The 13,121-nt window shown below is 37.8% G+C and overlaps 1 protein-coding gene across 1 annotated transcript; it reads left to right on the forward strand.

Moving 5' to 3' along the window:
• Window positions 1–265: 265 nt before the first annotated feature.
• On the forward strand, window positions 266–1,219 carry LOC126063753 (olfactory receptor 8K3-like). Its single transcript, XM_049862144.1, has one exon. The coding sequence runs from the start codon at window positions 266–268 to the stop codon at window positions 1,217–1,219; it is 954 nt and encodes a 317-aa protein (XP_049718101.1).
• The last annotated feature ends 11,902 nt before the right edge of the window (window positions 1,220–13,121 follow it).

The raw sequence follows: 13,121 nt of genomic DNA on the forward strand, positions 1-13,121 counted from the left end.
ATATCCAAGTACCTAACACCCAAAGATTTAACACATTATTCATTTTTGTTTCATCTATCTACCAATGTATCCATCAATCTAATATGTATATGTGTGTGCAAAATTTGTGTCAGTTGGATATGTATTCAAATATCCTACAATGGAATGTTTGGATTTATACTATTCATACTGGTTTTGTATACTAAAAATCTACCAGATGATATTGCATAAAAGCTGTTGATGATGCTGATGTCTCCATTCACAACAGGTTACCCGATAGACCTAGATGGACAAACACAATCTAACAGGGCTGAATCAATTCATTCTGATGGGAATCACAGACCGCCCTGAGCTGCAGGCTCCATTGTTTGGGCTGTTCCTCATCATCCACATGATTTCAGTGGTGGGCAACTTGGGCATCATCATCCTCACCAAGATGGACTCCAGACTACAAACTCCCATGTACTTTTTTCTCAGACACCTGGCTATCACTGATCTTGGTTATTCTACTGCTGTGGGACCCAAAATGTTGGTAAATTTTGTTGTAGGTGAAAATACAATCTCCTATTGTTTTTGTGCTATACAGCTAGCTTTCTTTCTCTTGTTCATCATTAGTGAATTATTCATTCTGTCAGCAATGTCCTATGACCGCTATGTGGCTATCTGTAACCCTTTGTGCTACACCATCATCATGTCACGAGGGGTGTGTTCTGTGCTGGTGGCAATCCCTTATCTCTACAGCACATTTGTTTCTCTTCTGATCACCATAAAGATTTTTAACTTATCCTTCTGTGGCCACAATGTCATCAGGCATTTCTACTGTGACTGTCTCCCCTTGTTATCTTTGCTCTGCTCAAACACACATGAGATCATATTGGTCATTTTCATCTTATCTGCTTTTGATCTGATTTCATCCCTTCTAATAGTTCTTGTTTTTTACATACTCATAATTGCATCCATTCTCAGACTGAGCTCAGCTGAGGGCATGCACAAGGCCTTCTCCACCTGTGGATCCCACCTGACTGTGGTAGTCGTGTTCTATGGGACTTTAATCTTTATGTATCTGCAGCCCAAGTCCAGTCATTCCTTTGACACTGATAAAGTGGCTTCCATATTTTACACCCTGGTGATCCCCATGTTGAATCCCATGATCTACAGTTTGAGGAACAGAGATGTAAAATATGCCTTACATAGGGCTTTAGGACGATTATGCAATACATTTTGTCAAAGTTCACTCTAACATATGATTCATATAATTTACATTTGGGCTTTAAACTTTTTTCTGTGTGCCTCCAGAGGGAATAGCAAGCACAAAACGCACAGATAAGTTCAACATACATTTCTATATCGCCTTCTACCTGTCACTCTACTAAGGCTATAAGTAGATTAATAAATGAAACAGTACAAAGTGTTGCCTTCCTTGAGCAGGAGCGATGCATTATAAGCATAATAATTAAGAAAGTTGATAGTATATTAGAATGTGCTGGCGGGGGTTAGATTTTAAAAAAAGAAAATTGAGTATCTTCAGTGTGATAGTGAAACTGTAACAGATACGGAAGATTTCCAAGTATCTGGTGTTTTCCTCACCTAGTAGAAAAAAAAAGGAGAAAGTGTGTATGTGCTCATGTGCGCATGCGCACTCCCATTAACTTGCTGTTTTATTGCTGACCCTCTGCCCTGGGTAGCTAATTCTGATTAAAAGAAGGCTCAGTGTGGTGGGCTGATTTAAAGTACTCAGTCATTTGAATTTGCTCAAATGTCCACTTTCTAAACCCTGCCTTTGCTTTCATATTTGAGCCCTTAGAGTCTGTTTACTTTGTTATTATTTTATTATTACTATATTGTAATATTATATTGTAATATTAGTATAAACAGTAAAAAAAAAATAAGCAGATTCAGTGAGATCAGCTCAGTATCTGGTTTTGTCTAAGTTAGCCCATTTTATCTGTATCAGTGGGTATATCTGTTAAGGTAAATTTTTGAGCTCAGCCACAGAATTTCCCAGCTTTTTTCATTTTTTCTGTCCCGGAATAATATTGCTTCTTATTTCCATGCTTTTATCTCAAAGATTGTTCTCCTTATCTCTCTAGAAAAGAACAATTACTCTTGTTTAGAAGTCATTTTCTAATTGTTTATGTGCCCTTGCATAAGAGGTCTATTGTAGGATGAGTTACACTTGTTGCTTTGTTTTTGTTTGGCTGAATTTTCTTAAACTTGATGAATATGAGTGTGAAGTTTAGTTTGATCAGTATCTGTTGTTTGAACTCATCATTTCGATTACTCTGCTTGGAAGAAGCACAAGAAGGTAACCCATGGTTTGGGCTGTGCTGTGTTTCTAGTGAGTGAGGTGTAATATGTAGCATTTTATAGGTTTGCCCTGATTTCTGGACATAGTTGCTCTATATCCCCTCCTAATTTTCCTGCATATTTCCTTATTCTTACTGTTTTAATATTCAAAAAATTTATAATGAGAAAAAAATAAATTTTAGATATGCAAAGGTTGTCTTTAAAAAAGAATCCAATCTGGGTTTGAGCTTAGGACCCTATGAGGTAGGTTATGATATATTTCCATGCTTTTTTTTTTTAAAAAAAAAGAACCCATTGCCGTCGAGTCGATTCCGACTCATAGTGACCCTGTATGTAAAAAAAAAAAGAAAACACATAAGAAAAATATCATTTATAAAGACAGGATATCAAAATGGAAATTTAAAACACACCCCATTCCCAATCATTCCAAGGGGCTGGATTGGGAAATTCTGACAAGCTTTTAGGGAAAAAGAATTAACCAATTGTACACAAACTCTTCTACAAAACTGAAGAGAGGGGTATTTTGCACGTATGTGAGGATAGCTTTACTCTGATATCAAAGGCGGACAAAGGCATTAAAAGAAAACATCAGAGCACATATGTGAAAAATCTGTAGTAAAAATTAAGAAATTGAGTCTGGCAATATGTAAAGACAATAGTACACCAAATAAGCATGCTTCAGAAATGTGTGGATAGTTTTGCATTAAAAAATCAGTTATTGACATTCTCCATAATTACAAATAAAAATGCCAAGAAAGCCATACAATAGATGTAGAGAAGCATTTTAAAAGTACCAATAATTGTGATAAAACCTTAACCAACCTAGTATTAAAATGGAGCTTCCTCAAACTGATAGAGGGCACCCGTGAACAACCTACAGCTATCATCACACATGGTATGAAAGACTGAAAACATTCCCAGTAAGACCAGGATCAAAATAAGTAAATCTACTCTCACCTAATCTATTCCACATTTAGTGGCTGTTCTAGGCCACACAATAAGGCAATCAAGAATTAAATAAATAAATAGAAAGCATCCAGATTGGAAAAGGAGGAAAACTTTAATTATTGATAGATGACATGATTTTTTAAAATAATTTTTATTGTACTTTAAGTGACAGTTTACAAATCAAGTCAGTCTGTCACATATAAGCTTATATACACCTTACTCCATACTCCCACTTACTCTCCCCCTGAGTCAGCCTGCTCCCTCCTTCCAGTCTCTCCTTTCGTGACAATTTTGCCAGTTTCTAACCCTCTCTACCCTCCTATCTCCCCTTCAGACAGGAGATGCCAACACAGTCTCAAGTGTCCACCTGATACAAGTAGCTCACTCTTCATCAGCGTCTCTCTCCAACCCATTGTCCAGTCCCTTCCATGTCTGATGAGTGTCTTCTGGAATGAGTCCTGTCCTGGGCCAACAGAAGGTTTGGGGACCATGACCACTGGGATTCTTCTAGTCTCAGTCAGACCATTAAGTCTGGTGTTTTTATGAGAATTTGGGGTCTGCATCCCACTGTTCTCCTGCTCCCTCAGGGGATCTCTGTTGTGCTCCCTGACATGATTTTTTTTATGTAAAAAATCTAATAGAGCCTACAATGCAGTCACAGAACTAAAAAATTAACCTAGCATTTATTTGCGAATTTATTCTCAGCTTATAATTTTATTTTAAAAAAAGAAAAAGTTTTTTTTTGGATTTTAAGTAGGCTTTCACTGAGTCTATAGATACATCTGGAGATTTCGTAGCTATAACACCAAAAACGAAATTCATAAAAAGTTTGACAACAGGGAATATTAAACTTCTGCTCTTCAAAAGACACTTGTATAAAAACAAGTCATATTCTGGGAGATAATATTTTCAAATGGTATATCTCATAAATGGTCTGTGTCCATAATATATATGTCCTTCCCCTCACCACCACCCCCGCCACTGCTATCGAGTAGATTCTGACTCATAACAACCTTATAGGAAAGATTAGAACTGTCTCACAAGGATTTTAAGGATTGGCTGGTGGATTCGAACTGCCAAATTGTTGGTTAGTCACCCAGCTCTTTAACCACTGTTCCACCAGGGCTGCATAATGCGTACAGAGAAAGGCCTTACAACTCAATAATAATAACAATAATGATAATAATGATAAAGAAAAAGAAAAGAAACAGTCCACAAAAAAAAATGATCATAAAAATGAACATTCACTTATTCATAGGACATACTCAGCTGGCAAATAAACACATTAAAAAAGTTCAGTTCATTATCCAACAGTGAATTTCAGGTTAAACCCTGGTGACATAACTCTACATCTAGTAGAATATCAAGTGTTTGCTAAGTTTGTGGGGGAAACAGAACATTCATAAACTGTTAGTGAAAAATTAAAATGATAAAAATATTTAAAAAATTAATTTAAGTACCAGGGCCTTAAAAAGCTGAACATTGTTTTACCCTAAAATTTAACCAATTTAGTCATATCTACCCAAGTAAAATGATAGCATTTATACTTATAAATACATGTATAGAAATGTCTATAACAAGTTCGTTTGTAATACTCAAAAACTACAATCAACCCAAATGTTCATCTACTTGAGAATGGATGAATAAATTGTGGTATTTCCAAGCAAGTTAACACCACTCAGTAATAAAAACTACTGAATTATTGGGACATGCAAATACATGGATGAAAAGTACAAATTGATACATCAGGCTTTGTCAAAATTAAAACAACCCGCACATAGACATTTATCCCACACATGTGAGAACTTATGTTCACACAAAAATCCATACACAAATGTTCAAAGGAAGAGTTTTTATAATAGGTAAAAACTAAAAACTAGTAACAACCCATAATGTCTTTCTACGGGTGATGGGCAATCAAACTGCACTAAATGCATACCTAAAGCCATTCTCAGCAGTAAAAAAGAACACAGTATTGATGCACACAACAGTGTGGATGGACCTCAATAGAATCGTGTGAAGTGAAAACAGTCAATCACAAGAGGTTGTTATTGTTACCTGTCACTGAGTTACCTCAACTCAGAGTGACGTTATGTGAAACAGAACAGAACGTTGCCTGTCCCTGCCCTAACTGCGAAGTCATCAGTATGTTAAAGTTCGTTGTTGCAGCCACTGTGTCAATTCATCTCATGGAGAGGTTCCTTCATTCTTATTGGCCCTCTACTTCACCAGACATGATGTCTTCACCCAGAAACTGGTCTTTCCTGATAACATGCCTGAAGGAAGAAAGTCAGACAGTGTTCTGTTGGAGGCAACAAAATATGTACCATTTCGGAATGTTTGTTTTGTTAGGTGTTGTCCAGTCGATTGCAAATCATAGTGATGCACAGGACAGAGTAGAAATGTCCCATAGGGTTGCTTAGGCTGTAATCTTTATGGGTGCAGATGACCAGGTCTTTTCTCCCCAGGAAGGCTAGTAGGTTCAAACACCTAATTTTCCAGTTAGCAGTGAGTTTTATAAATATATGTGTGTATATATATAACTAAAATCCAATGATGTTGAGTTGATTTTGACTCATAATGATCCTATAGGACAAAGTAGAACTGCCCACAGAGTGTCCAAGGAACACCTGGTGGACTTGAACTGTCAATCTTTTGGTTAACAGCTGGACTCTTAACCACTACGCCACATACATATTATTATATAGGAGAAATAAGAAAAAAAAAAGGGATACATTAGAAATATTTACAATGACAAAATGCAGCAAAAATATTTATAGCACTGTAAATATTTATTAAAAATGAAACATTTCACGCAAATATCACACTTTATGAGGGTGTGTTGATATGGTAGAACATTATATCAAGCATAAGGGAACATTTATTAAGGTGAGAAATAAGTTCTGGAATGAGGATTGGACAAAATGAAAAAACATAAAATGCTGAAATATAGTGATGGAAAATAAAACAAGCAAAAAACAAAAACACATGATGGTAATTGACTATGAAATGAGAAACAAGGGTAACATTTCTGTTCCTGAGGTCAAAAAGGAAAAAAAAAAAAGAAACCTTGAAAATAGCAATAACAGCAACAAAAACAAAAATAATAGTAAACTAGGAAGTGATATCTCACATATGCACAATGCATTACTTTTATTCCATTTAAGTCTTTTAAATAATGCAATAGGAAATTGTTTACGCCGGAACTTCATTTTGTCATCCATTTGAAGAGGCCGCTGTAGAAATGGGAATATTGATGGTTCTGTTTTACAGATACAATATTTTAATCCAGATCCCCGTGTGGTAAAAATGGAATGCTAACAAAGTAAAATGCAAGACTATATGAAATAGACAAACAGAGACATGCATACATACTATATCAATGAAATTTTGGTCACTGGTGAATACAAAATGCCCTGGACAATTAAGAAACAACCCCCAGGTATTTTGTTAAGCTTTCAAATGCTTAAGGAACAATCAACAAATTGTTTGGCATCTCCTCAGGGAGAATCTCCAAGGGTGAAAAAAAAATCCATAAATTCTTCTCACTCTGCCATGTAAAGAAACACTTGGGGGAATCAAGACAGATGATTCATTACAGGTAAAAAGACTGTTTCCATATTTTACCAAGAAGTGAAATGTTTCAGTGACACTTGCAAGGTCCCACCTTTATTCAATGGTAAAATCGTTGCAAAATATTAAGATTTCTGAGTCCATTCTGGGTGCATTCCACTTTTCAGTAGTGCCTGAGACTAGGATCTCTGCTCATTTTTTTCACATTGTTAATTTTTTTGAATATTCACACTTTGTTTCAGAGGCTAAATGCTCATAAGTATCTTTGAAACATTATGACTAAATAATATTTTTACTTTATATAATTATATGAATAAAAAACTAACAGAAAAAAAAAAAGTCCGGGAGTCTATTTTGCCTCAGTCCTACCCTATGTGTGTCAGAGAACTGTGGTCCGTAGTTTTTCAATGGCTTTGAACCTTCAGAAGTAGATCTTTCTTTTTTCCAAGGTTCCTCTGAGTAGATTCGATCCCCCAACCTTTCAGTTTGTAGCTGAGTGTTTAACTGTTTGTGCCACCCAAGTGGCCTAATTATATGAATAATAGAGCTCAAATATGAAAGTAAAGGAAGCATATGCAGTATTAAAAATACTGTAGCAGAATTATGAAGCTACTGTTTTCAGTCTCCAATGTTGATGGATGTTGTCATTTCAAATCCTTAGTTATAAGCTGGTTCTAGGCTCTTTCTATTTCCAGGCTCTTTCTATTTCCCTCTCAAGTATAATTTTAATATATAATGTATCTTTAAATAATGTATAAATGTACATTTTTGCCAATCTCTTGATGAGAAATATCAGCCAAGCTCTTAACCACTGCTCCACCAGGAATCCCATCTATGTACATGTATATGTATCTGTATATGATTATGTATATGTTCATGTATATGTACGTATATGTATGTCTACACATACATGTTCACCTACACTTACAACTACAACCTTATCTGTGTCTATCTCTATCTCTATGTTTATATCAGGGTTTCTCAACTTCTGCCATAATGACAGCTTGGACTGGAAATTTTCTTATGACGTGGAGTTACCCTGCACATAGTAGAATGTTTAGTAACATCCCAGGCTTCCATTAGGTATGAGTAGTACCCTTCTCCTAGTTGTGAAATCCAAAATGTCCCAGGCATTGACAAATGTTCTTTGGGGAGCAAATTTTACCCACTTGATAACAAGTTAGATTTCTCTTTCTTTCTCTCTTTCCTTCTCTCTCTATCTATCTTCATGTGCCTATACTTTATTTGTGGGAGGTGGGTTTAATTTCAAATAACTGTACTGGAGGGTTTGGATTTATCTTATTCATTTAGCATATTGCCTTTGTATACTAAAGATCTACCAGATGATGCAACATAAAATCTATTGACTCTGCTGATGTCTCTATCCACAATAGGTTTCCTGATAGACCTAGATGGACAAACACAATCTAACAGCACTAAATGAGTTCATTCTGTTGGAAATAACAGACTGCCCAGAGCTGCGGGATCCATTGTTCGGGCTGTTCCTCATCATCTACATGATCTCAGTGGTGGGCAACTTGGGCATCATCATCCTCACCAACAGGGACTCCAGGCTACAAACTCCCATGTACTTTTTTCTCAGACACCTGGCTATCACTGATCTTGGTTTTTCAACAGCTGTGGGACCCAAAATGCTGGTAAATTTTGTTCTAGATGAAAACACACATTTTTGCACTACACAGCTAGCTTTCTTTATTGTGTTCATAAATGCTGAACTTTTCGTTCTATCAGCAATGTCCTACGACCGCTATGTGGCCATCTGTAACCCTCTTCTCTACACAGTCACCATGTCACAAAGGGTGTGTCGTGTGCTGGTGGCAATCCTCTATCTTTATTGTGCATTTGTTTCTCTTCTTATCACCATAAAGATTTTTAATTTATCCTTCTGTGGCTACAATGTCATCGGTCATTTCTACTGTGACACTAACCCCTTGTTATCTCTGCTCTGCTCAAACACAGATGAAATTCAATTGATCATTTTCATCTTAGCATCTCTTGATTTGATTAAATCCCTTTTAATAGACCTTGTTTCTTACCTGCTAGTTTTTGTAGCCATTCTCAGGATGAACTCAGCTGTGGGCAGGCACAAGGCCTTCTCCACCTGTGGATCCCACCTGACGGTAGTGATAGTGTTCTATGGGACTTTAATCTTTATGTACATGCAGCCCAAGTCCAGTCATTCCCTTGTTGGTGATAAAGTGGCTTCCATATCTTATACCCTTGTTATCCTCATGTTGAATCCCTTGATTTATAGCTTGAGGAACAAAGATGTAAAATATGCCCTACATAGTATATGGGAAAAAATGTGCAACATCTTCTCTACAGTTTGATGCACCATGTGGTTCCTATAAATTACATAACTGGCTTCAAACCTTGTCTGTGTGCCTCCATAGGGTATAGTGAGCACAAATACATTCCACATACATTATAAATATCCTATGTGTCAGTCAGTCTTCTAAATGCATTGATGAACAAAAGAATAAAAACCTTTGCCTTCCTTGAAGTGAGGAGATGGATCACAAATACAATAATAAAGTAAATTTTATAGTAGAGAAGAATGTGTTGAGGCCCTGGTGGTGCAGTGATTAAAGTGCTTGGCTGCTAAGTGAAAGGTCAGCAGTTCAAACCCACCAGCCAATCCCTGGGAGAAATATGTGGCATTCGAGTTCCATAAAGATTTATAGCCTTGGAAACCCTATGGGGCAGTTCTACTCTGTCTTGTGGGGTCACAATGAGTCAGAACCTACTCAACAACAGTGCATTTGTGTTTTTTGAGAAGGTGCTAAAAAACAAAATCCTTTGCCATTGAGTTGATTCTGACTGATAGCAGCCCTATAGGACAGAGTAGAACTGGTCCATAGATTTTCCAAGGAGTGGCTGGTGAATTTGAAATGAAGACATTTTGGTTAGCAGCCAAGCCATTGCCCAATGCACCACGAGGGCTCCAGGGGAATGTGTTGGGAACCAAGAAATCAAGCAAGGAGTGTGGATATGCTGAGTGGGAGAGGGAAAAAAGTACTACATACAAAGTGGAGTTAATGATCCTGGTCTTGTTTTTCAACTATTAGAATAAACTTTTTGCAGTGTCAGTACTTCTGTTTGTATATGTGTGTGTTTGTGTAAGCCCTTGCCTTCTGTTTTAGCCTTCATAGTTTCTCCGTGTGGATATTAGATTCGGCCAGGTTGCAATGAGTCTCAGTGTAGTGTGATGACTTGAATTACTCAGTCATCTAGATTGGCTCAAATGTCCCCATTCCAGACCTTAGAGCTCCATTCTTTTCTTATTAATGCCTTTACTTTCACATGTTAATCTGTTAACTCAGGTTAGATTGCTATTTAACAATTCAAAGGTTCAACTCAGCATCTGAATTTGTTTTAGTCAATGCATTTTGCCTAGATCAGAATGTACATGGGCTAAGATAAATTTCTTGAGTTCATCTGCAGTTGTTTCCAGGTTTGGAATCCCTTCCTCACTAGTCAAAACCAAAAAAACAAACCCAGTGCCATCGAGTCCATTCTGGCTCACAGCAACTCTATAGGACAGAGTAGAACTGCCCCATAGAGTTTCCACGAGAGTGCCTGGCGGATTCAAGCTGCCGACCCTTTGGTTAGCAGCCGTAGCACTTAACCACTACACCACCAGGGTTTCCTCCCCACTAGTCCTTATTTAAAAATTGTCTTTTTTTTTAGACTTGTTATCTTTTCTTATCTATATGAAAAACATTTTAAGATTTTTGTTCAATTATTTCTTTCTGTATTTCCTTGAGTAATAGGATTTGCTATGATGGGTTAAATTTGTTGCCTTTCATTGTTTTGGCTTTCCTAATATTTGGTCAAATTTTATCATGCACTATGTTTTCATTAGAAACCCTGGTTGTATAGTGGTTAAGTACTACAGCCGCTAACCAAGAGGTCAGCAGTTTGAATCTGCCAGGCTCTCCTTGGAAACTTATGGGGCAGCCTTGTTCTGTCCTATAGGGTTGCTATGAGTAAGAATCAACTCAACGGCATGGAGTTTTTTAAAAAAAACTTTCATTGACTTTTTTTTTTTTTTTTATAACTTTTATTAAGCTTCAAGTGAACATTTACAAATACAATCAGTCTGTCACATATAAGTTTACATACATCTCACTCCCTACTCCCACTTGCTCTCCCCCTCTTGAGTCAGCCCTTTCCTTCTCTCCTTTCTTGACAATATTGACGGCTTCCCTCTCTCTCTATCCTCCCATCCCCCCTCCAGACAAGAGTTGCCAACACAATCTCAAGTGTCCACCTGATATAATTAGCTCACTCTTCATCAGCGTCTCTCTCCCACCCGCTGACCAGTCCCTTTCATGTCTGATGAGTTGTCTTCGGGGATGGTTCCTGTCCTGTGCCAACAGAAGGTCTGGGGAGCATGGCCACCGGGATTCCTCTAGTCTCAGTCAGACCATTAAGTTTGGTCTTTTTATGAGAATTTGGGGTCTGTATCCCACTGATCTCCTGCTCCCTCAGGGGTCCCTTGCTGTGCTCCCTGTCAGGGCAGTCATCGATTGTGACCGGGCACCAACTAGTTCTTCTGGTCTCAGGATGATCTAGGTCTCTGGTTCATGTGGCCCTTTCTGGCTCTTGGGCTCTTAGTTGTCGTGTGGCCTTGGTGTTCTTCATTTTCCTTTGCTCCAGGTGGGTTGAGACCAATTGATGCATCTTAGATGGCCACTTGTTAGCATTTAAGACCCCAGACGCCACATTTCAAAGTGGGATGCAGAATGATTTCATAATAGAACTATTTTGCCAATTGACTTAGAAGTCCCCGCAAACCATGTTCCCCAGACCCCCGCGCTTGCTCCGCTGACCTTTGAAGCATTCAGTTGATCCCGGAAACTTATTTGCTTTTGGTCCAGTCCAATTGAGCTGACCTTCCATGTATTGAGTGTTGTCTTTCCCTTCACCCAAAGCAGTTCTTATCTACTGATTAATCAATAAAAAACCCTCTCCCACCCTCCCTCCCTCCCCCCCTCGTAACCACAAAAGTATGTGTTCTTCTCAGGTTTACTTTTTCTCAAGATTTTATAATAGTGGTCTTATACAATATTTGTCCTTTTGCCTCTGACTGATTTCGCTCAGCATAATGCCTTCCAGGTTCCTCCATGTTATGAAATGTTTCAGAGATTCGTCACTGTTCTTTATCGATGCGTAGTATTCCATTGTGTGAATATACCACAATTTATTTACCCATTCATCCGTTGATGGACACCTTGGTTGCTTCCAGCTTTTTGCTATTGTAAACAGAGCTGCAATAAACATGGGTGTGCATATATCTGTTTGTATGAAGGCTCTTGTATCTCTAGGGTATATTCCTAGGAGTGGGATTTCTGGGTTGTATGGTAGCTCTATTTCTAACTGTTTAAGATAACGCCAGATAGATTTCCAAAGTGGTTGTACCATTTCACATTCCCACCAGCAGTGTATGAGAGTTCCAATCTCTCCGCAGCCTCTCCAACATTTATTATTTTGTGTTTTTTGGATTAATGCCAGCCTTGCTGGTGTGAGATGAAATCTCATCGTAGTTTTAATTTGCATTTCTCTAATGGCTAATGATTGAGAGCATTTTCTCATGTATCTGTTGGCTGCCTGAATATCTTCTTTAGTGAAATGTGTGTTCATATCCTTTGCCCACTTCTTGATTGGGTTGTTTGTCTTTTTGTGATTGAGTTTTGACAGAATCATGTAGATTTTAGAGATCAGGCGCTGGTCGGAGATGTCATAGCTGAAAATTCTTTCCCAATCTGTAGGTGGTCTTTTTACTCTTTTGGTAACGTCTTTAGATGAGCATAGGTGTTTGATTTTTAGGAGCTCCCAGTTATCGGGTTTCTCTTCATCATTTTTGGTAATATTTTGTATTCTGTTTATACCTTGTATTAGGGCTCCTAGGGTTGTCCCAATTTTTTCTTCCATGATCTTTATCGTTTTAGTCTTTATGTTTAGGTCTTTGATCCACTTGGAGTTAGTTTTTGTGCATGGTGTGAGGTATGGGTCCTGTTTCATTTTTTTGCAAATGGATATCCAGTTATGCCAGCACCATTTGTTAAAAAGGCTATCTTTTCCCCAATTAATTGACCCTGGGCCTTTGTCAAATATCAGCTGCTCATACGTGGATGGATCTATGTCTGGGTTCTCAATTCTGTTCCATTGGTCTATGTGCCTGTTGTTGTACCAGTACCAGGCTGTTTTGACTACTGTGGCTGTATAATAGGTTCTGAAGTCAGGTAGAGTGAGGCCTCCCACTTTCTTCTTTTTCAGTAGTGCTTTGC

The sequence above is a fragment of the Elephas maximus genome, chromosome 20, assembly GCF_024166365.1.
Source record: "Elephas maximus indicus isolate mEleMax1 chromosome 20, mEleMax1 primary haplotype, whole genome shotgun sequence".
Taxonomy (NCBI): Eukaryota; Metazoa; Chordata; class Mammalia; order Proboscidea; family Elephantidae; genus Elephas; species Elephas maximus.

Coding starts and splice junctions, on each gene's coding strand:
- LOC126063753 (XM_049862144.1), top strand. CDS start 266: ATGGACAAACACAATCTAACAGGGCTGAATCAATTCATTCTGATGGGA.